The following is a 23,347-nucleotide window of genomic DNA, read 5'->3' on the forward strand; positions in this document are numbered from 1 at the left end:
TTTAGGTGTTGGCTTTGCAGCGCCCATTTGGGAAGAAGGACAAGAGGGAAATTTAAGAAGTAAACAAATGCCAGTAACATTCACAAAGGTTATAAAACAATGCAATGCACTTTCTGGACCAAGCACAAGGGAAGTCCCAGATAGAGTGCATTATGGTAGTCCAGTCCTGAAGTACTCTTCTGAAAATGCTTAGACTTTGATGAGTTTCCAGGATAAGGAAGACAAACAACTGTGGAAATGGTACTGAGAGTGCTTCTCTAAATCCAGATTCCCACACGAAAATGGGACAACCAAGAACAGAATGTATGACCCGCTAAGCCAGGGGTGGAGATCCTCAGATCCAGAGGCCAAATTCAGATCTCCATGCATCCCGTATGACTTTCCCCAGGCCACAGCCCCCCTTCAGCCACACCCTCCACCACTCCTGGCGGAGCTTTCTGCAGCCAATCAGAAGCCGCAATTTGGTTTTCGAATGTTTTGGAAGTTGAACGGACTTCTGGAATGGATTCGGTTCAACTTCCAAGGTACGACTGTATAAGCATTTGGGAAAGAACTTGTGCCTCATGATGGGAAGCAGAAGAGAATATGATCCCTTAGGTAAGAGCTATGTTTTCATGTAGATGGACTCATGCAGTCACCTGCCTAAAGAGCTGAAGCAATAAGCCTGAGAGAGAATGCGTGTGTGTGTGTGTGCGCGCACACACACACACACACACACATGCAGAGGCAGGCAAAGGGGGATTTTTGTCTTCCAAGTATTGTTAAGTCTTGGACCCAACTGATAACAAGCCTTGAGGAGGTTCTGAACTTGGAAAGATGTGTTAAATTGCACTCTTAGTTCAGTATAACTCTGGTAAATCTAAATTCAAAGTTGTATTTAATTCAGTGGATGCTTAACGACTTCTTTCAGATTAACTGCTGTGATAAATAAAGTTTTCTAATACTTGGGATTAATGCTCCATATTATTCATCAGTAAGCCTTTTGATTGACAGATGGTAGATTACTTTCCCAGGAAGTACATGTTATGCATGCATGCACACCATTCTCAAGCTATTTACTCCAGAGTAAATCTGCTGCCTTCAGTGGAACCTCCCTGCAGTAAGCAATCGAAAGATTGAAAAGCTGTAGTTTCTTCCTGAATATTCAATTGCAGCAGGATTGATTTGTATTCCTAGTTTCCAAAAAAAGAGTTCCATTTATATTTCTTGATTTGATTTGTGCCATATCATACCGTAACTCTCATGCTGCTCTTCCTTTCAAATCCCACTAATCTAAAATGATCAGACAGCAAAAACCTGCTCCCACTTTTTTTCAACACACATTTCTGCAGCCACTCATTTACCTTAAGCAATGAGTAATCGATGTGTTCTGCTCCACATCAACAGAGAGATCGAGGAAATCTTCATCTTTGCTGCTAACCTGCAACAAAAATAGGAGGCAATAATATTTCTGGGCACTGCACAACCAACAGCTTGATCCTAAGACTAGCTGCACCAGCAGAGCAAATGCCTACCATTATGTCAGCACAACATCAAAACCTAGAAGAAGATGCCAACATTGCAGAAAGAATTAAGCAGTGGGGCAGATGAGTACACCAAAACAAGTTTAGGTTCAAGTTGTGGAGCTGAATGGTCCTGTCTTTGAAAGCAGTTTGGGAAAAGGAGGCATATTAATCTCTTGCAGCTCTAAGATGGGATACCTAAGCATGGTTTGTCTTCTGTAACTATGGTTACAGAAATGCCTTCACCGTAGTTAAGGACTGGACACAAGGTCATGAAACTGTGATTTGAGGGTGCGTGGCTTTTTTGCCAACTAAGGTTTGTTTTAGCATAATTGTTACACCCGTATTGAATATAGCATTCCCCCTTCCTCTCCAGCCTTCCTGCAGAGCCCAGACAGTGTACTGAACTTCATATTTTGAGAGGCAGTCTATAGCAGGTTCTACTAACCTGGTGCTCTCCTGCGGTTTCGGACTACAACTTCCATCGACCCTAGCCAGTTGCCAAAGGCTTTTCTATACAATGTTGGCCACAGGTAATGAAATATTGCAAAGATAAGCACCAGCACCTTGAATTGAGCAGAAGAAGCCTGCAATATCAGCTGCATATGACCTGTGCCTGTCAGGAGAACAAACATTCTGTAGCAATTGCAGCTTCAGAGTTGTCTTCAGAGTTGCTCTCGGTGGTGCTCCCCAATAAGGGGCAGTGCAATAATCAGTCCTATAAGTTATAAAACCACAATGAAATCCCCCTTCTCCGAAAAGAGGAGTCTGCATAAACTCCAGCACTGCTGCTACGTGCTTATCCAGGAAAGGGCCAAGAATACCCTCTAACTCTGGACCTGCTGAGGTAGAGAAATTCCTACTGCATGTCTCACAACCAATGCTCCAAAGACCCCTTCCAATACCCTGGGGCTCCCTACCAGCCTCACCTCCATCTAATTGGCCCAAGCTATGGCTGTTTTAAAAGTCTCTCTCTTCAATTTCTCTGAGTTGTGAGTACTGTTATAAGTAGATCAGACCTAAATGTGGATCCCTACTCTCTAGTGCCATTGCTTTGATCCAGTTACAGGTTCTCTTGCTCATATTGCGAGGTGCTTTAAGAAATGCTTGTGTTTACATAATGTCACTGGCATCAGCAAAACTATAACCACACAAGTTGAGTTGAGTTTTTATTAAGATTAGGAACTGTAGATACAAGCTCAACTGCGGGGAAGAGATTTGTGGGATGAAAGTTTTTCATTCCAGAGTTTGTCCTGCTGAAACCCATTATATGAGTCACTTTGAACCTGGGTATGAGAATACAATCCCTTTTGGACGTTTGCTTATACTGCTGCCACTAGACCCATTTTCCCATTTGAAGGGGAGAAATAGATTGCTTCAAACAACAAACATTACTTGTTACACACAGCAGAAATAATACCTTGTAACTACTTTATATTGAAAGAATAAAATAAGGATATTTGCTTATTTCAAGAAACTGATTATGGCAAAATCTCATAAATACAGTAATTATGTGTTGACACATGGAATCTGGATCCAGGGCTCTCTCTTTCTCACCTAGTATCCTTTAGCACAGCATGCAACTTAATCCAAAAAAGCTAAACTGCGCATAGAAGTATATCTCAGTCAAGATTTACCTTGCCCCAAATCTGACAATGACAATTCAGATGATAAGTCATATTTCTGACTGTTTTTCAGGCTGAGGGGTAAGCCAGTCAACCTGGGGGAAAAGGCTGCTCTCAGGCTCCACCTAAGAGGCCCAGATCCATCCAAATCCCAACTCTCGTGTGAACCTCCCTGCCTCCTCAATCACACATTTCTAAGATATGAATAAGAGTGATGACTTCACAGGGATGCCGCAACAGTGAATATAAAAAAGGCCGCAACGGCCTTTGACTTGCACACTGTTATATAAATGATCCTAATACGCCCTCATCAAAAAGTTGAAGCACAAAGCGGCACGATACAATATTAGAGGTGCAATTATAAGAGATTGTCTTCATCTAATCCACTAATGACCAAACTGTTTTCCAGGGCACACTAGTGTGCGACAACAGGCCCGCTACTGATCGAGGGAAAAATTAATTAATTCCATCATTAGGGGCTCCGGGGAATCTGAACTATTCACTCAAAGTACCTACTCCATGCCTTACTGCATGAGTCACTGATTCAGCAGGACTTTAGCCTAGTCGGATAATTCTGGCTTGCTATCTGAGGAGGGCACAAACAGGGCAGGACTTGAGGGCAAACGTTCAAGGACCACTCCACAGAATGAGCAGGGCGGCCCAGCAAACATCGCAGTGCCGGCTTACTGTATTTTGAAGTAATGTGCATTACCATCTACAAGATTATCTAAGCCAAGACAATTCAGTCTAAAATTATCTGAACGAACCACTGCCTCTGGGACACAGAAGGGTGCCTTCCATTGTGGAATGCAAGGGGGCAGATGTGGGGTTCCCTCCCACGTACCTTCAGAGCACACCCTGGGCTCTGTCTGTGCCCAAGTCTGGGAGGCACATCTAGCACAGTGGCTGCCACAGAGGTGGGTTCTTTCGAGCTCTGGTAAGTCTTTCCCAGGGCTAAGCTTGTTCTGCTGCAAACTCTGCATTTAGAGTGCCCAACCGTGGCTCTCTTCACACCCCCCAACTTGGATTAGGGCTGCAATGCTGGGGAAATGGGTCTAAACCTTCCCCCCCCACCCTGCAGCACAGCCTTGATCCAGACGGCCCCCCAACAAATTTCCATTAGTGACAGAAACCTGGAGCCTTAACAATGTAATAGCAGTTTGTGTGATGAGGTCATCTGGATTGGTGCATTAGCGTTAGACCATGGTTTGCCAAGCGACGCAGGTGGATTAAACCACAGAGCCTAGGACTTGCTGATCAGAAGGTCGGCGGTTCGAATCCCTGTGATGGGGTGAGCCCCCGTTGCTCGGTCCCTGCTCCTGCCAACCTAGCAGTTTGAAAGCACGTCAAAGTGCCAGTAGATAAATAGGTACCACTCTGGCGGGAAGGTAAACGGTGTTTCCGTGCGCTGCTCTGGTTCGCCAGAAGCGGCTTGGTCATGCTGCCCACATGACCCGGAAGCTGTATGCCGGCTCCCTTGGCCAATAAAGCGAGATGAGCTCCACAACCCCAGAGTCGGTCACGACTGGACCTAATGGTCAGGGGTCCCTTTACCCTTTACCTATGGCTTGCCAAACTTGGCTCTCCAGCTGATTTTGGACTACAATTCCCATCATCCCTTACTACTGGTCCTGATAGCTATGGATGATGGGAGTTGTGGTCCAAAAACAGCTGGAGAGCCAAGTTTGGGAAACCCTGATTAGACCCTCTCCTCACCACAATGCAATCCTGTTCAGTTCTCACCCCCATGGGAAGAAAATTGTGTTGGGAACTCCAAACACACTAGAGTACCAACCTAAGAACATAGATTGGCCCATGCCAACTGAGGTTTAAGAGTGATGTGTGCCTCCAATTCAGTTTCAGGAAAAAGGGGATACCAGAAGTTTGGAGAAGGGTAACCTCATTCTTATTTTGCCACAAGTAATTCCTGGAGCTGCTCCAAACTCAAATTATCCCTCAGTGAAAACATGTACACATTTACAATACCTTAAGATGCAATATGTCACATGTGGGGCTCTCTTATGGGGAAGGATCAAAGCTTACACGTAGATCATCTGCATGCAGAAGTCCCAGGTTCAAATCCTGACACCCCCAGTTAGAGCTGGGAAAGATTCCTGACTGAAATCCTGCACAACCACTGCCATTCAGTGCAGACAATATTGAACTAGATGGTCTGACTCTGTATTATTCAGCTTCCCATATTTGTATGCAAAGAGACAAGGTTGGGGAATAATTTGTCCTTGTCTAAGGAAGATTCAACATGGGGGGGGGGGATTAACCAAAGTTATCCAAAGCCCCAAATAAATATACATAGACAATAGCTGCTTTACTCCATAGAAACACTCATATTTCTTGAACGGCTTCATAAAGCGACATATTTAGCTCTACAAGCTGCTATAAAGTAATCTAACTATTTTCAGGAAAACACCAACAAGCCCAGTGCTTACAGTTTCACAGTTCAAGCATCTCGTTTCGTTAGTCAGCGTTCCCTGAAAAATCTCATGCACCCAGGTGAGTTCTTGCTTGTTGTTCTCTTCCGCTTCGTTCATGTTGCCGTTTTTCAGTTTGCCGTTTTGCTTTTCCTGCTTCTTCTCCTCTTGCAGAATGTCGGCGACAGTATTCAGTAAGTAGTTTAAAAACTCATGGGCGTCTTGTTGCATGTAGTTGTCAAAGAGATCTGTAGAAAAAACAGGAGGAAGGCATATACAATGGTACGTCGGGTTAAGTACTTAATTCATTCCGGAGGTCCGTTCTTAACCTGAAACTGTTCTTAACCTGAAGCACCACTTTAGCTAATGGGGCCTCCTGCTGCTGCTGCTGCTGCTGCACCGCCAGAGCACGATTTCTGTTCTCAACCTGAAGCAAAGTTCTTAACCTGAAGCACTATTTCTGGGTTAGCAGAGTCTGTAACCTGAAGCGTATGTAACCCGAGGTACCACTGTATTTAAGCAGCACCTCCTCCCCACAGCCTGAGCACAGGGCTGCCTTCACTTGCTTGCCCATGTGTGGTCCATGCAGCCACCAGGGCATCTGATTGCTCACCTGTCGTTTCCCTTGGTGTTATTTCTGCCTCTGCCCCCTCACTCACCTTCTGGTGTGACAGGGAGAATCTGGGCCCAGCAAGACTGCCCAGAGAGAGCACACAAGCAAGCAAGGAAAGAGGAACCCTTGAAGGAGTAGCCACCTCACCCTCTGAATTGCATCTCCCCCTCTTTCACTGAGCAGTGTAGCAACGAAGATTGTAGTTTCTAATACTGAATTTACAAAAAAGGTTTGAAAACCTAAATTTTAAACAAAGCTCAATTTGAAGAAAGCAAAGCACCATAATAAAGGGTTAAGGACTCAACTGTGAAAATTCTAGTGCTGCTTTTACAAAAAGGTTTAAAAACCTAAGTGGCACAAATTCAAAGAAAGGAATACAAGATAAACCTTTTTTGTAAATTCAGTATTAGAAACTGTACTTTTGAGTCCTCAATCCTTTATCACAGCACTTTGCTTTATCTAGGTCGATCTAGGTATCCCAGAATTTTGGGGATTCTACCCGTTTGAATTTTGGTCATTTAAAGTTTATGATTTTCCTATTTCCTTCTGAGGAAACTGAATAGTTCAGTGAAACGAGGTTTGTAGCCAGCATCCCATTAAGGCATTGTTCTATTTTAGGTTTTTCTAATTCTTTCCTTAAGCTTTTTGATTTTTATTATCTAGTTGATTTCCACAAGATAATATTTATAGTCGATTACTTCTCATTTCAGGGATTTTCACAGTATTTCATTTGTTTTGTGCAATTCCTTGGTTTTCAAACAGCTTCGTTCTCGAACGTTTTGGCTCCCGAACATCGCAAACCCGGAAGTGACTGTTCTAGTTTGCAAACTATTTTTGGAAGCCAAACATCCGACGGGGCTTCCGACTGACTGCAGGAGCTTCCTGCAGCCAATCAGAAGCCGCACTTTGGTCTCCAAAGGTTTTAAAAGTCAAACGGACTTCCAGAATGGATTCCGTTTGACTTCCAAGGTACGCCTGTTCTAACTTCTGCCTCTGTCCTCAACAGGGAAGGACTGGGCCTCACAGGGGCTGCTACTGTATCTACTCCCTTCTCTGGCCTCTGTCTCGAGGCGACGCAGAGGACTGGACAGCAGAACTGACCAGAAAGCATAGGCATATCTGAGATGACACCCACTCCTCCCTCCTCTCCTCTCTCGGCAGCCTTCCAGAATGGTTTGGGATCAGGACCGTCGTCTGAAAGGATGTGCGAGTCTATACTTGCCATTCTCTTTTCGTAACCTCGAGATGAACTTTTTGGGTGGAATGACTCCAACTTTCTTCTTCTGCGTGGCAATACTGTGGAAAAGGTCCGCAAGGCAAGTCAGGAGGTTTTCCTTTTTTTTCTGCTGGGCCTTGTAGGACAGCACATTTTCCCGAAAGGGCCGGCAGAAATACAGGGCTTGCAGGACGGAGTTGCAGTAGCACGTGTTTCCAAACTGCAAAATATAAGTGGGGATGGGAGAGAGCGGACAATGAAGTGCAGCTTAGTGCAACACCCAATATCCTATCCCCCTTGCCTCAGTATTTTCTCCTCTCGGTAGAAGAGGAGAAATCTATAACTGTAGATTGAATGTAGGTCAACGGGTCTGTATGTGGAGCTTCAAAGTATTACTCTTTAGCTAGGAATAAAAATTACGTAATGCTAAAACAGGTTTCTTCAGTTTTGTTCTGGTGGCAGGCGTAACATGGTTTTAAAAACAGTGGGTGCCTTCAGACTTGGTGCTTTTTTGTGGATTCACAGGAAGTCTGCAACTTATGCAGGGGTTACACTCTGGGGGTTATGCCTAAAGCCAAAATCATGTATAGTCAAAACCCATTAGATTCAATGGCAGGTGGGATTGCCAAACTCAATTTTCCTGGAATAATTTATTATTATTATTATTATTATTATTATTATTATTATTATTATTATTATTATTATTATATCCCGCCCATCTGTTGGGTGGCTCCCAACAGAATATCAAAAATATGATAAAACATCAAACATTAAAAACTTCCCTAAACAGGGCTGCCTTCAGATTTCTTCTAAAAGTCAGATAGTTGTTGTTTTCCTTGACATCTGATGGGAGGCCGTTCCACAGGGCAGGCGCCACTACCAAGAAGGCCCTGCTGGGTTCCATGTAACCTCACTTCTTGCAGGAAGGGAACACCAAAAGGCTCTTGGAGCCCCACACGCTTTTTGCTATCATCATCATCATCATTATTATTATTAGCCATGCACGTCAAGCTGAGTGTGCACAAGTTAAATGCATGAAAGTTGCAGGCTTTCTGTATTCTGCAACACGTAATTGATGTAGTAACAGTGCATTAGTGCCAGGTTTTTACTGGGCCATCCACACATCATTCTGCTTCATAGCTGTTTCACAATGCTCTTCCAGTATTACTGTATTACTGTATTTCACTATATTTCATTATAGCACAACGGCACACCCACCACCTCTCTTGGAACACTTGTGGAATAAAATGTTACAGGGTTTCACCAGGAAGCTGCAGGACACGTACTGACTGGAAATGAAGTGGCACGTCCATTCCAATGTTTTTCCAGGTGCAAACAGCATTGAAAGTACCATTGCATAAAACTGTCCCATTTCCATCACAAGCATAAATAAAGGAATAATAAAAGGCACACCTGGAGGGGCCCAGTGTTACTATTCTAGAAGTTCCCAAAATTGGTATTCAAAGCACTCATCAAAATAACTTTTGTCTGTGACCCAGAGAGCCCTTTACCATGCATGACCTACACCTGAATATATATATGTATTTTAAAAACCTATTATGATAAGGCATAAATGCATGCTTCACATGCAGAACTCGCTTCCTTCTTCAAAAAAGGGCGGCTGGACCTTTACAAATTCTATTTTACTTAAAGTATGGTCAACATGGTAAAAGTGGGCTAGAGGCTCAACACAGAGAGAGGCACATGTAGTTTCTCCTTCATGCACACCTGGCATACTATCCATACCTGTGCACTTGGGGGCAGACCATCTGATCAGTAACCACAAATCAGGGGGAATCACGTGAGAGAATGTCCTGATCTATTGTATATAGAGCACGTGGGTGCCCACACCTGTGTCCTATCCTGACCTCAAGCAGAAGCCCACGGGCCAGAATATAGTCCACAACGCAGTGTAGAATTACTGACCACTGGAAAACTTCAAGTGAGCAACTTACTCCCAACAAGTCTAAAGCTGGATGGAGGACTTTTATCCTTCTTGGAAAATATTACTCTTTGCATGTTCTGCCCATTCCTGGTAATGTAGAAGGCCTTAAAGAGGCAGGCATTTTACCTGGAGTGAGCACTCCATCCCAACCCCAAGTTCACTGTCTGCCAGACATGGGAGTGGAGGTCTTTGGGGTCAAGAGACCTGTTCCTCAGAAGGTTTAGGCTTAGTGGTTGTTATCTCCAGAAATCCCAGGGGTCCCTGGCTGACAGGCTCTGGCTGAAACCAAGCTGTGATATTAGGGTCTGGGCTGGTATGTTGTCTGTACTGCTGCTCTGGGTAAGGTGCATGATAACAACCAAACTGCATTTGATTGATAGGATTTATAAACTGCCCTTCCTCTCTAAGGAGCCCAAAGCAGCAAACACATCCACATTATAAAAAAAAAATTCCAAAAGCAGTTAAAACATTCTAAAATTACAAATAAATACAAATTTTCATCCAGTGATGTCAGGGTCGCCAGGGAAAGTATTCTGCAGCCACCAAATGCCTAGGTTAGCAAGAAGGTTTCAGATTCCTCCTGAAAGCTAATAATGATGCAGACAGTTGCACCTCACTAAGGAGGGCATCCCACAAATGAGGCACCACCACTGAAAAGGCCCTGTCACAGGTCACAAACAACAACAAGTCAGCCCCAGGCATGGAGACTATACCATTCACATCAGGCTGCACCCAGGTTGCCTTTAGATCTGCTGAATTAGTCAATCTGGTCCAACAGCGCTCCTCTTATGTTCTTCTCCTGGTGTTCTACCAATGCTGCAGAAGCTACATATTCTCTCGACCTATTCCTCCCGTAGCCCTTTCCACTGCTGTGGGGCAGCATGGGAGTCTAACCCAGCAGGTGGGGTGGTGGAGGGAGGTGTAGCAAAATGGAGGAGCTAGAGGTATAGCAAAATGGAGGACACATCTCCACCTCTAGACAGTACTCTGAGGCTCAACAGGGCAAGTCATAAAATATGTTTTCGGAAACTGACACCGCAGTAGTAATACTTACATTGACCAGTCCAAAGTAGTGTTCATTGATTGGAAATTGCTCTGGCCCAATGTCTTTTTCCAGAGCAGAGGCATTGGTGCCCTAGGGAAAAGGAAACAGCCAGTTATTTTAGTTCCAGGTTAAAATATGACACAAGTCTGAGAAATATCCTGAAAGGTTAGGTCACTTCCTGCTGCCCTCCCCCAAATGGATTGTCTGAAGTGTTTTAGACATTTCCGAATACTTACAGCCCAAGCGCTGCTCAGCCAATGACATGAGGCTGCCATGAACTCTGTGAAAACCCAACATCCCATTGAAAATGCTTGTTAAGAGAAAAGGGCTGTTATCCAGCATGCCAAGAAGAATAAGCAAGCCCCATTGATTTTAAATTGGAAACAGAGCACAGGATCCATTCTTTCCAACACATGACATGGGAATGGTTGGCCAAAGAAATCTCTCACTCCACATCCATTAACCTGTCATCATCTGGTTCCCAGACAGAGCAATATACAAAAATAAACAGGCCCTCCCCAGGGCTTTTCCGATGTTATTTGATTTTATCCATTTCTGCAATCTAATCTAACTTTTCCTTATCAGCCCTTCTATTTGCCTGATTTGCAGGGGTTGGGAGAGAGGAAGCAGAGCAATGTTTTCTCTCTCGCTTGGATGAATGCAAGCGACTCTGATTTTTCCCCAGCAAAATAAATGCTTTCAGAGAGCTGGAACGGCTGAATGAAAATCAGAAGAGATAATTGCGGAGAGCTTGTAGGCTTGAAATGTAAATCAACTTGCTTGCAGTTGGCAGCCAGTAATAAAAGTCACAAGCATTTGGGTTTGGTTCTTTTTTAAAGTTTCATGCGCCGGAACACTTTCCCTATTTTTGAACCTTAGGCTGCAGATGTTTTTGCATATCCCATCCCAGCCGTTCCCACTGAAAACAAAGGGCTATATTGAATTTCCGCAGGCACACAGAACATCTCAGTTCCCCAAGACACCTGAGCCTTTCTTGAAGAGGGCAAAGGAAAGGCAGACAATGCATTGTGGGTGACTCTAGTTGCCCAGGAGCTGAGCTACTATGAATCTGTATTTCAAATTATATCACAGGGAGGATCAGGTGAAAGGGGTTTTTTATCCAACCCATCCATCATGCTGCCACCAGCCCTGAAAAAGGAAAAGCATTCCCAGAGTCCAAGTGACCTAACTTTCCATTGCTGCAAAGTGTACCAGGATTACTGATTTTGAAAGTGTTGATCTATGACACAAAACTACGGGAGGGAAGAGATTAAATCGCCTTCCCTAAACACACCATGGTCAGGCAACTTGGCAGCTTAAAGAATAAAGGACATGCATATACAGAATGATTACCGTATACCCATTTAGGATTACGTGTAGTTTGATCTCTATACATAGGGATGGTCCTGAAGACTTCAGAAGGAGAAATCCGTAGCTCAGGTGCAGAGCAACAAAACTTCATACAAAATTGTATTTGTCATTTTGCAGCAGCTGTACTGGCTTCTTGTTATTTCTTGCACCAAATTTATGGTGTTGTTGGTACCCTATAAAGCTCTTTGTGATCTAGATTCCTGTGTCCTTTACCAAGTGTCTATCAGCACTGGAAATGTTTCTTTTTATGCAAGAGGGCCTGAAAGTATAGGAAGCTTCATGCACAGGCCTCGTGGCTGCTTTGTGTATGACTGGTTTCACTAGCCTGTAAACCATCTGACAGATTTATGTCTTAAAATAAACCATTTCACAGAGACCCTCTTCTCTCCCTGATGTCATTTGCTAACTTGCTAAATACAAAGATGTAGGTCAGGTCCTTTTCTCCCACTTTTGTGATCTCTCTTACAATTGTGAGTGGCTGCTTTTCTTCCCCTGCAGCTACTTGTCATTCTATTCCCTTGTTGAGGTTTACATTGTCAGTTTCTATTTGCGAAGTTTTCATATTCTCTTTCTCTCTGTCGCTCTGTCTCTCTCTCTAACACACACACACACACAGTTTGTGTACACATGCCTACACTCATTCTCCAGCAGCTTATTCATTAGTCATGTGTTTTCAAAATTTCTCTCTTTGGCTGATTGACATCCAATGGGCTTTCAAAATGGGTTGGGGAGGGGGGTTATTGGGCTGTTTTTGTTTTTATTATGTTTTTATTATGTACTTTTATTATGTTCTTTACAGTGGTACCTCGGGTTACATACGCTTCAGGTTACAGACTCTGCTAACCCAGAAATGGTGCTTCAGGTTAAGAACAGTTTCAGGTTAAGAACGGACCTCTGGAACGAATTAAGTACTTAACCTGAGGTACCACTGTATTATGTAATTTTTTAATATTGTGTTTTTATGTTGTAACTGCCCTGAGACCTGCAGGGCAGGGCAGTATACAAATTTAATAAATAATAATAATAATAATAATAATAATAATAATAATAATAATAATTCCAGTGTAGATGTATAGTGGAAGGAATAGATTTCCCCCCCCTCCTCTACTGCTTCTGAACAGGCTTGCTATTTCCAGACCTATAGACTGCACCTATAACTCTGTCCTTGGTGCTCAAGTACGTACTGTAGTCCACCCATTCAGTTTCTTTTTCTACAAAAACTAGCATCCTGCTTGCTGCCAAACATGGGATGTTTGAGCAGCTGCTAGGATCTGCCACTGTCAACCCTGTAACTGCAAAATTCTAAAAGTTTCAAAGATGGGGTTTTAATAATAATAATAATAATAATAATAATAATGCCCAGAAGTATACAACACAGAATCACAATCATTGGAGGGATTTATTCAAGTCACAGATTCTCATTGCAGGAATTGACAAGCATTGGAAACAAATTGGCATCTCAAGTTGCTATAATGTGTGCGACAGCATCAGGAGCTATTATGACATGTTGAAATTTGGCACCAAACTCAAAACAGATAATTTTAGCTATTGTTCAGAATCCCAGGGAGGAATGAAGTGTGGGAAGAAAAGCCAGATTACTGCAGGTGGAGAAGATTATATATGGCAGCAATCACTCTCTTTCCTTTTCTCTCTCCCTCTCTCTCTTTCTCTCCCTCTGCAGCTGAACTGCAGCAACCGCTTAACTTAAAGAGTCTGAAGCTACTGAACTGGAAGATTATGAGTGATGCAGAGAAATGTGCTGCAGAGGATTTGTGGGGAAAATGACAACACATCACAAGAACATCAGAAAAGCCCTGCCGGATCATAGAATTGCAGAGTTGGACGGGACCACAAGGGTAATCTAGTCCAACCCCAAAAAGCACATCTAGTCCAGAATCCCACAGTGGCCAACAGGGCAATAGCTCTCTCCCATTGTTGCTCCCAGTTGTTCCCATCAGCTGGTATCCAGTGGCATGCAGCCTCCAAACTCAAAGGTTCCATATAACTATCATGCAGGGCCAACCCTACCATTAGGCAGAATAAGGTGGCTGCCTCAGGTGGCAGATTCTGGAAGGCAGAGGACAGTGATAGGATTTTGGAAGGTAGAGCAGGCCTGCCCTTTGTCCTCAGGTACAGTGGAAGACACTGGCGCATTGCTTTTATCAAACTTAGACTGCATGCACACCATACATTTAAAATGCTCCCTACCCACAAAGAAACTTCCTAGGAACTGTAGTTTAAGGGTGCTAGGAATTACAGATCTCTGAGGGGTGAACTACAGTTTCCAGGACAAATGGATGGTGTCTACACAATGTCTCTCAAGACAGATGGATGCCAACAGCACACCCTAAAATTCAATTGTCAGACTGATCAGTTTCTGCACATAGAACAAGCAGGGACAGAACCATGTCCTCCACTTCAGACGTCATCAACATGCAAGGGATCACCCTTGCCATCATGACTAGAAACCGTGGAAAGAGATTCCACAATTGCCACCCAACTGCTTATTGGTTTTCCTTCTGGAAAGTTTGCAGACAAAGCTTATGTGAGTTTGGACCAACCTACACTGGTCAATTAAAACATTAAAATGTGTTATAAAAGAGGGTGCGGTAGAGAAATTGCATTGAGAGCTATATTATGGGGGGGTAGCGTTCTTGTTTTTCAAATCAGTGTATATCCAGCCTTTGAGAATGTGAACAAACACATCACGCATAGGAAATCTATTGCTCCAGCCGCTGCCCCACATATCACTGATATTGTTTTGGAAAGTCAGGGCTAGCCCCATCTATCTGGCGAAACCAGAATACTTGTCACAAGAAGCAATTCCTTAGTGGCTGGAGTCCCACAACCAGAAACCATGAGACAAGCAAAACCAGGGCACTGGAAAGGGGAGCAGCTAGCAACACAGCAAGATATAAAAAGAGGAACAGCACCAATGAAAGAGTCAAACTCATCAAGGATCACCGAAAGACCACAGATAAAAAGAGGGAGCAGAACTCCCGTCAGGCTGTGAGATGGAAGTGACACATGTTGAAATCCGCCTTCAACATAACAAACCTCTCTGCCAAAACCAGTCGCTGTTCTTCTAGCATTCTCAAGGAGCCCATATAAATGGAACTACACCAAATGCACAAAAGTAAAATCAAACTTTGCCACACCCTCAATGTGGCCAATTTCCATAGCATGCTGGTCAGAGCGCTAGCATGCTAACTCTTCCTCAAGCTGGAAACATTTTCATGGAGTTATCGCTTGACCTAGCCACAGGATTCAAAGATATCAAAAGTACCGTATTTTTTGCTCTATAAGACTCACTTTTTCCCTCCTAAAAAGTAAGGGGAAATGTGTGTGCGTCTTATGGAGCGAATGCAGGCTGCACAGCTATCCCAGAAGCCAGAACAGCAAGAGGGATTGCTGCTTTCGCTGCGCAGCGATCCCTCTTATTGTTCTGGCTTCTGAGATTCAGAATATTTTTTTCCTTGGTTTCCTACTCCAAAAACTAGGTGCGTCTTATGGTCTGGTGTGTCTTATAGAGCGAAAAATACAGTAAATACAACTAAGTTTGATGACTTGAGTATTTCTAAAGCTGGCACCAAACACCAGGTCTGGCTACTGTATTTGGGAGAGGCCTATCTTCGTCCTTTTTCTTTTCCCAACTATTTCAAAATCTGGACTCCCAAAGGAACCTAGAATGAATTTAAATGGCTCAGGCCTTCCCTGACTCCTTTACCCAGCTGGTGACATCTTGGTGCATGCAATGAGGCAATATTGTGCACATCTTAGCCTGGCTCTCCCTACTTTGCTGCTGCATCACATCCCAAAACTCCTGTTGTGCATCCTTCCTCTTTCCAATTAGTGCAACACTGTGAGTCCTATGTGCTGTTGGGTTTCCTAGTTGGTGGATAAATTGACATGTCCCTGGGTCACAGGAGGAACATTTTTTTTCTCTTTCTTTTTTTAGCCTTTCAGCTTTGTATTTTAAAAAATCCCCAAAGCCCTCACGACCTTGCCATCTAATTTTGTAATGATCCATCTAGTTCTGAGCCCAGGCACAAAATGCTGTTGCTTTGACTCAGGTTGCAGGTCTAGGCTTTAAAGTTGCATTTCTGAGCCGTGTGTGTGTGTGTGTGTGTGTTGGCACTTTCTCTGGGAAAACCCATATTTTACTGCTGAATCAGAGCAAACAACAGCCAGGTTTTCTGTGAATTGCCATTTGTGATTCAGCAGTAAAAGACAGGTTTTCCCAGAGACAACAAAACAGCTCTCACAGACCTGTGCCTGGAAAGCATGGTGCGAAAGAAAGTCTGGATGAGCCCCAATATCCTTGACATGAAGGATCCTTTATTTTTAGTGGGGGCAGATCTCCTTTCTACTTAATATGCTGCAAAATAGATTCATTTATTTACTTGTCGGAATTACAAGCTTCATCCTTATATCCCCACAAGAGTCCGAATAAATTCTGCCATTTCAGGAGTGGTCTAAATGCTCTCCATCATGAGGATTTGCTCTTGTAAAAATGATCATCTTCAGGCAACCAATGGTAACTAAACAAGGATCCTTCTGGTTGCTCTGACAAACCAAATTCGATATGTCTAATTCCCCAGCGTTAATTCTCAATTTACAGTATTCATTTCAGGTGCACATGATAACATAATGTTTCCAAGTAAAACAAAACAAAAATCAATAGGAGAGTCCAGGATTCTTTTCTCCCAGTCAAAACATGGTTTCTTAAATAGTGTCGCTTATTCCAGGAATTCTCAACCTTTTAAGCTGGGTGTGGCTGGGGACCTCAGCACAGTTCTCTGTACGGCTGTTTCTGGCAATGAGGGCAACTGAGAAAACTCATTTCAACAAAATATTGGCAAGAAAGAGGAGGGAATAGTGCTCTTGACTCTCAAACAGCCTTACAAGTGACCCCAGGAAGGCCAAGACCCCACAAGCTGAGAGGTGCATTACGTTATAGGAAGGCTCCATTGTCCACCACTGACGAACAGCGCATACGACATAATCAGCAAGGGACATGCAGGCTCACCGCAAGGAGGGAAGATAGTGACTGAATCTAGCTGCTCTTGCAAGAACCTGAAAATAAGGCGGGATATAAACTAAAACAGAAAGATGTTCTGAGGAATGGCTTCAGATATTGTACTTGGATACTTCCTTTTATTCTTAATATTTTTATTTATTAAATTTCCATACCGCCCTTCCTCCAACAACCACAGGGTGGTTTGCAATATACAAACACAAAAATACGAAACATAGGAACAAAAACAGTACACTCCAGTTTCAAATGCCACAGTCAAAGCCAATTTCCCCACCTCTCCTTAAATACAAATGAATGAAGCAAACATTTTGACTAAACATTTTGCGGCCCTAAACAGGCAATCAAAAGCCCCAGCAGTCAGATTTGGCTCCCGGCATTATTTTTGTTTTTATTTAATTTTATTTTAATTTTTATCCCAGGGATGGAGAAAACACAGATCCTTGGGACTTTCTCCAGGCCACAAATCCTCTTGAATCAAGCCCTGCACCAGCCTTCCTTGAGTGCTTCTGCCTGTCTGGAATATGTCCTTGAACTCTGAGAAATCCTATTGCTTGCCTGGATGGAGGGCAGTGAGGGATGTGGCATACTGTACAAATATAAAAGCCATTGCTCTACCCCATTTAGTCTCTGTTCCAACTCATCAAAGCCCATTGTTCTGTTGCGACACACGCAGAGCAGTGGCAAAGCCTTCTCTCATGTCTGGAATGTTGTTGTTGTTGTTTTGCTTTGTTTGTGGCGGGGGGGGGGGGCAGTAGAGCCATGGAGCTTTTTGTAATTGAGGCTGAAAGTGAGGATGGGGGACAAGAGCTTCCATGGGACCCAAACAGGCAGGCCTGATTTTTGTTTGCCCCCAACAAAGAAATCCCAAGAATGTTTTTGCGCTGTGAGGAATTTCTCTGTGCCCCCTACTGTTTCAAGGCAGCTTCCTACCGCTTCAAAGGAAGAAAGGAGTCTCTGTTATTGCTCTTCCAACTACAGAATCATCAAACGGCACATGAAGGGAAGCAAAAAAAAAACCACCCATGTTATGCTGACTGCCAGTTCACTAACACAGAAAAGAATGGTTAAATGGGGGGAATCGTTCAAACATGTAATCCTCCACACGCATTTTACAGCTCTAGGAAGGCTGCACTGTGGACATTTGCTGAACATGAAGATGGGCTCATGGGCGTAGCCATGGGGGGCGCAGGGGGCAGCGGCCCCCAGTGGTGTAGCGTGGGTTGTCAGCACCCGGGGCAAGGCAAGTAATTTGCACCCCCTAACCCGTGGATTTGCGTCCCCTAACCCGTGGATTTGTGCCCCCTAACCCCCAGATGTTGCGCCCGGTGTGGCCGGCCCCCCCTGCACCCCCCCACGCTACGCCACTGGCTGCCCCCTCCAATTCAAGTAAAACAATAGAAATACTTAACTCACTGGCGAATCATGTGGGATCTGCCTGCCCCCCCAAAAAGTCCTGGCTATGCTCAGGGATAGGCTGTGAAACATACACAAAACCCATTTCAGGACTAGGTACTGGATAAAAAGTTGGCATCTCCCCAAGCAGTTTCTCACACACTTCAGTAGACAGAGCCCCTGCTCAGAATTGTAGAGTTGGAAGGGGAGACGTGGATTCAACCCACATTGCTATGTGAAAAGGTAAAGGGACCCCTGACCGTTAAGTCCAGTTGCGGACGACTCTGGGGTTGCGCCGCTCATCTCTCTCTATAGGCCAAGGGAGCCGGCGTTTGTCCGCAGACAGCTTCTGGATCATGTGGCCAGCATGACTAAGCTGCTTTTGGCAAACCAGAGCAGCACACGGAAACGCCGTTTACCTTCCCGCCGGAGCGGTACCTATTTATCTACTTGCACTTTGATGTGCTTTTGAACTGTTAGGTTGGCAGGAGCTGGGACTGAGCAATGGGAGCTCACCCCATCGCAGGGATTCGAACCGCTAACCTTCTGATCGGCAAGCCCTAGGCTCTGTGGTTTAGATCACAGCACCAATTACTGTTGTTGCAAAGATCACTTTGCTTACCTACAGCTTTACACAGAATTGTCACAAACTGCATTTTTTTTGGCCATTTGGACACACAAGTTTACAAATTTTCTCTCTATATATATACATGTATGGAATTACCCTTTTAAGGGCGAGCTTGTTGATGTTTATTGCTATTTTAATTTTATTGTATTTTCATATGCTGTAATCCACCCTGGAACCTTCAGATGAAAGGAGGGTAATATAATAAAATGTCAACAATAACACACACACACACACACACAACACCAGTCAACTGAGGATAACACTTCATGTATCTGGTAATGCAGACTCTAGCTAGTACATGAAAAGTAATGCCCTAATAAATATGTTACAATGAAATCCTATACATGTCTACTCGAAGGGAAAGGGTTATTGAGTACAGTGGGACTTATCCCAAGCAAGCTTACGGTATATAGGATTTCAGCTTTAGGAATTAACTTTGGAGCACTTTTAGTCTTGGAGGTGCTGCAAGCCTCTGTTGTTGAAAGGTAGATTTTGGCCACTAAGGAGAAGGGCAGAACATATTGCATATTGCATATGTTTATGCAACCGTGAGTCACTTAATTGTCAAAATAAGAAAGTAAATTGGTCCTTCTAGGCAAGTGGTGTGTGTGTGTGTGTGTTGTGCGAGTCTCAGAACCTGTCCTACTACTGCATCTTGAGTATCTTCCAAATTAAAGGCAAGGAAACCAGACAAGCTTACAGCTTAACAGCACACACAAGTTCTGTCACAAAAGGAAGAAACCAAAGCAGAAATGAAATACAGGCTGCTCCAAGGCCCACATTTTCAGAACCCCTTTTGACTTCAATGAGCAAGCAATGAAGGAATCAGCTTGAGGACTCAGGTCTTACACTTCCTGTTATAAGCATGTGTTCTGACCACAAGGCTTGGTCCATCATCATATTTTGTGATGTGCTCTCATATTATATTATTATTATTATATATACCAAAGATCCCATGGCAATTCACGGCATAAAAATAGAGAATAAAACCATAAAGTACATAATAAGTACAAGAACAAAACCAACCCATAACAACCCCCAACATATTTTAAAGGCCATAGACTGTTCATCAGCCAAAGGCCTGGTTGAAAAGGAACATTTTTGCCTGGTGCCTAAAGATGTATAATAAAGGTGCCAGATGAACGTCCCAGGGGAGAGCATTCCACAAATGAGGAGGTGGTCCTTGAGCAGTTCAAGGCTTTATCAGTTAAAACCAGCACTGTGAATTGGGCCTGTAAACTAACTGACAGCCAGTGCAGTCTGGCCAGGATCGATGTAATATTCACACACCATCTTACCCCGGTGAGCAACCTGGCTGCCGAATTCTGCACCAGGTGAAGTTTCCGAACTGTCTTCAGAGGCAGACACACATCTAACACATTGCAGTAATCTAACCTAGAGGTTATCAGAGCATAGACAACTGAGGTTAGGCTATCCCTGTCCAGACAGGGGCACAGCTGGGCCACCAGCCAAAGTTGATGGAAGGCACTCCACGCCACTGCGGCCACCTGAGCCTCAAGCGACAGCAAAGGATCCAGGAGGACCCCCAAGCTATGTACCCCCTCCTTCAGAGAGTGTAACCCCATCAATAGGAGGAAACCTCCCATCCATACAGTCAAGGGAACCACCCACTAACAGTGCCTCAGTTGGCTCTCATCCAGTCCATTACCGAGGCAAGGCAATGTTCCAACACATCCATGCCACAGCTGTAGATGTAAAGGAGAAGTAGATCTGTGTGTCATCAGCAGATTGCTGACCATGTGCTCCAAAACTCCAGATAACCCCGCTCAGAGGTCTCATGCTGATAGGGGATAAATTGAGCAGAGCTTTTTTTTGGCCCAGAACTCACTAGAATTCAGTTCCGGCATCTCTCAGTTGAGTGTCGTTGCCATTATAAGAGAACAAGGGAAGTATTCATTGTGAGTTCTGGCACCTCTTTTTCTAGCAAAACAGCACTGGCCCTGAGGAACCACACAATGAGGGTTCCACAGGGCCGAAGAACATTCCCCAAGCATCACCCTCTGGAAATGGCCATCCAAGTGGGACCGGAACCACCACAAAGTGGCAGCCACTCCAGAAGGAAACCATGGGCTATTAAAAACCATGGGTATTGAAAGCCAGTAAGAGGTCAAGGAGAATTAACAAGGACACATTTCTCCTGTCTCTCTCCTGACAAGAGCTCATCATACAGGGCGACCAAAGCAGTTTCAGTGCCAAAACCGGGCCTAAGCCCCAACTGAAATGAATCTAGAAAATCAGTTTCCTCCAAGAGTGCCTGGATCTCATCCGTGACCACCTGCTCAAGAACCTTGCCCAAGAAGGGGAGATTAGCAACTGACGGGTAGTTACTTAGATTTTCTGAGAGCAGGGAGGGTTTCTTAAGGAGTGGTTTTTACCACTGCCTCTTTCCCTAGCTATTGATGCCCTCCAGTCTAAGCTTGTACACACTGGTACAGCAAGTAAGATCTAGGTAGTTGTTTTTCACACAATCTGTTACCTACAGACACACAAGGAGATGACTCACTGGACCTAGTGACTTTTCACCCTTTGCGGGGCGGGGACTTGCCCACACCCTGCAAAATATTGCAATTCATTAGAGAGCTGCTACTGTACAAGTTTTCCTGCAACTAGTTTGCATTGTCTCTCCTCCACCCTTCAGATAAATAACACTTTTTAATCACCTAGCTTCCAATTTACAAAGGAGAAAAATGTTTGGAAAATGTTGACACATTCGGTCAATAAGTTGAATGCACAAACCTCCTGCTTAACTAAATTTCTAAGCGAAGAAGAGCAAAACTGATCAAAGCTCTGCATCTAACTCCTGATTTATTCATTTCACCCAAAAGAGAGGCAGGTTGAAGGCCACATCTGTTAGCTCGGCTTATTCACAGAAGCTTAAACAACTCTCATTTGGACCAGTTCCTTTTGGAGCACATGCTTCCTTGAGGGACTAGCACTGCCCAGACGGAAATCACATGTTCATGTTTGAACCTGCCCAACATGTTTGCACGCTGGAAAAAAAAAAAACAATTCCTCCCTTGTTTCCAAAACCCAGTTATTCAGATCCCTGGCTCATCCGCACCTAGCACTGTACACCCGGTATTCTCCTGTGCAAAAAAAGCAACACTGTGCAAACTTTCAAGGACGCCCCCCTCCTGCCCACACATGGTTCGGATGCCCACCTCCAGCACCCCGCCCACCGGATCAGCAGAGAGATCGCCTGCATTTCCAGACTTCGGCAGCTCCTCCTTCCAACATGGCCCCGATCCTGGGGAGGGATTACTCGGGAGCAAGTCCTACTGGCCTGCAGTGGGCCTTTTACTTCCAAGTTCAGTGTAGCCCAGGATTGCAAGCCTGAAACTCTGGCAACCAATTCGGGGCGGCGGGGGGGGGTGAAGCCTTGCCCTCTCTGCACGCACCTTTCTGTGGATTCCGATCTCCCCATAACTGGGTGGGTTGAAGGGGGTGGGGAGGCGGAAGAGTGTGTGTGTGTGTGTGTGTGTGTGTTTAGTGGGTGCGGGGGAGGATTGTGCGGCTCCCTCCCCCGCCCCGTGCGCCCCTCCCGCCCCCAGTCAGGCCGAGCAAGTAATACTCACCATATTACAAATGGAGGCGATGTTTCTGACAGTCATGAGTCTAAAGGTTGCAGTGATCCCGCACCGCCATCTTTATGAGGTGAAAACCGGAATGGTCATGGCTGGGGAGGATCGGGAAGAGGCCGGGAGGAGCAGGGAGAGGCGGCGGGGGGGGGGGAGTGGAGAGAAACGGAAGCTCTGCCGAGGCGGGGGGGGAGGGGGGAGGGAGAGAGAGATCGGCTGCTCCGCCTCGGGGCTCTGCAGGATCGGAGGCAGAGGGCACCCACCCACCCCCTTTCCCTGCTCTGCCGGCTAATTCCGCCGCTGCCAGACCCGTCCAGGAGCCGCTGGGGGTGGCCGGGGTCTCCCTCTCAGCAGCAGCAGCAGCGCGGCATTTCTGGGGGCGATCGGCTTCTCTCGTGGGCGCGCAGCCGCCACCTGCGAGCGCGGATCAGCGGCGCTGGTTTCCAGCAGCTGGGACAGGCGCGATCTCAATCCCCCCGCTTTCCTTCCTCCTCCTCCTCCTCTTCCTCCGCCTCCTCCCCCCGCAGCGGGTGCTGTTGCGCCTCTTCCCTTCTCTCCATTGCAACGCAGCGCCCGGCGGTCAACTTTGACAGCGGCCGGGGAAGGGGAGGTCAGGGCCGGGTGAGTGGCGTCGCCACCAGCCAACCGCCCCGGGAAGGGGGCGCGCCGAGCAGCCAATGCCGGAGAGGCGGGAGGCGGGTTCCGCCAGCTACGGGTCAAAGGGGCACCAAGGCGTTGGGTGTTTCTCCCATCCCCACCATCAAAGAGTCAGGGATCTCGCCTCTTTTTCCCACGTTTTAGGATGCCAGGGCAAGATGCCGGCTTCAGATCCTGCAGGAGCAGCACTCAGAAGGGCGACACTGGAGCACACGCGTGCATCAAGTGAAAGGGAACACTTGATGCACGCGCGCGTGGGGAAACGTCGCCGTTTCGAAGCCTGGGAG

The 23,347-nt window shown here is 45.3% G+C and overlaps 1 protein-coding gene across 1 annotated transcript in view; it reads right to left on the reverse strand.

The window, feature by feature from the left end:
• USP46 (ubiquitin specific peptidase 46) overlaps positions 1-23,071 on the reverse strand; it is a 30,668-nt gene extending 7,597 nt beyond the window's left edge. The window contains exons 1-5 of the mRNA XM_081926561.1: positions 22,401-23,071; positions 10,385-10,465; positions 7,392-7,605; positions 5,575-5,804; positions 1,344-1,420 (exon numbers count right to left, since the gene is read on the reverse strand). Coding sequence (XP_081782687.1) covers positions 1,344-1,420; positions 5,575-5,804; positions 7,392-7,605; positions 10,385-10,465; positions 22,401-22,436 — 638 coding nt within the window. The 5' untranslated portion in view covers positions 22,437-23,071. The remainder of the gene's footprint in view (positions 1-1,343; positions 1,421-5,574; positions 5,805-7,391; positions 7,606-10,384; positions 10,466-22,400) is intronic.
• Positions 23,072-23,347: the final 276 nt, after the last annotated feature.

The sequence above is a fragment of the Podarcis melisellensis genome (genome assembly GCF_964234715.1).
Source record: "Podarcis melisellensis genome assembly, chromosome: 9".
NCBI classification, from domain to species: Eukaryota; Metazoa; Chordata; class Lepidosauria; order Squamata; family Lacertidae; genus Podarcis; species Podarcis melisellensis.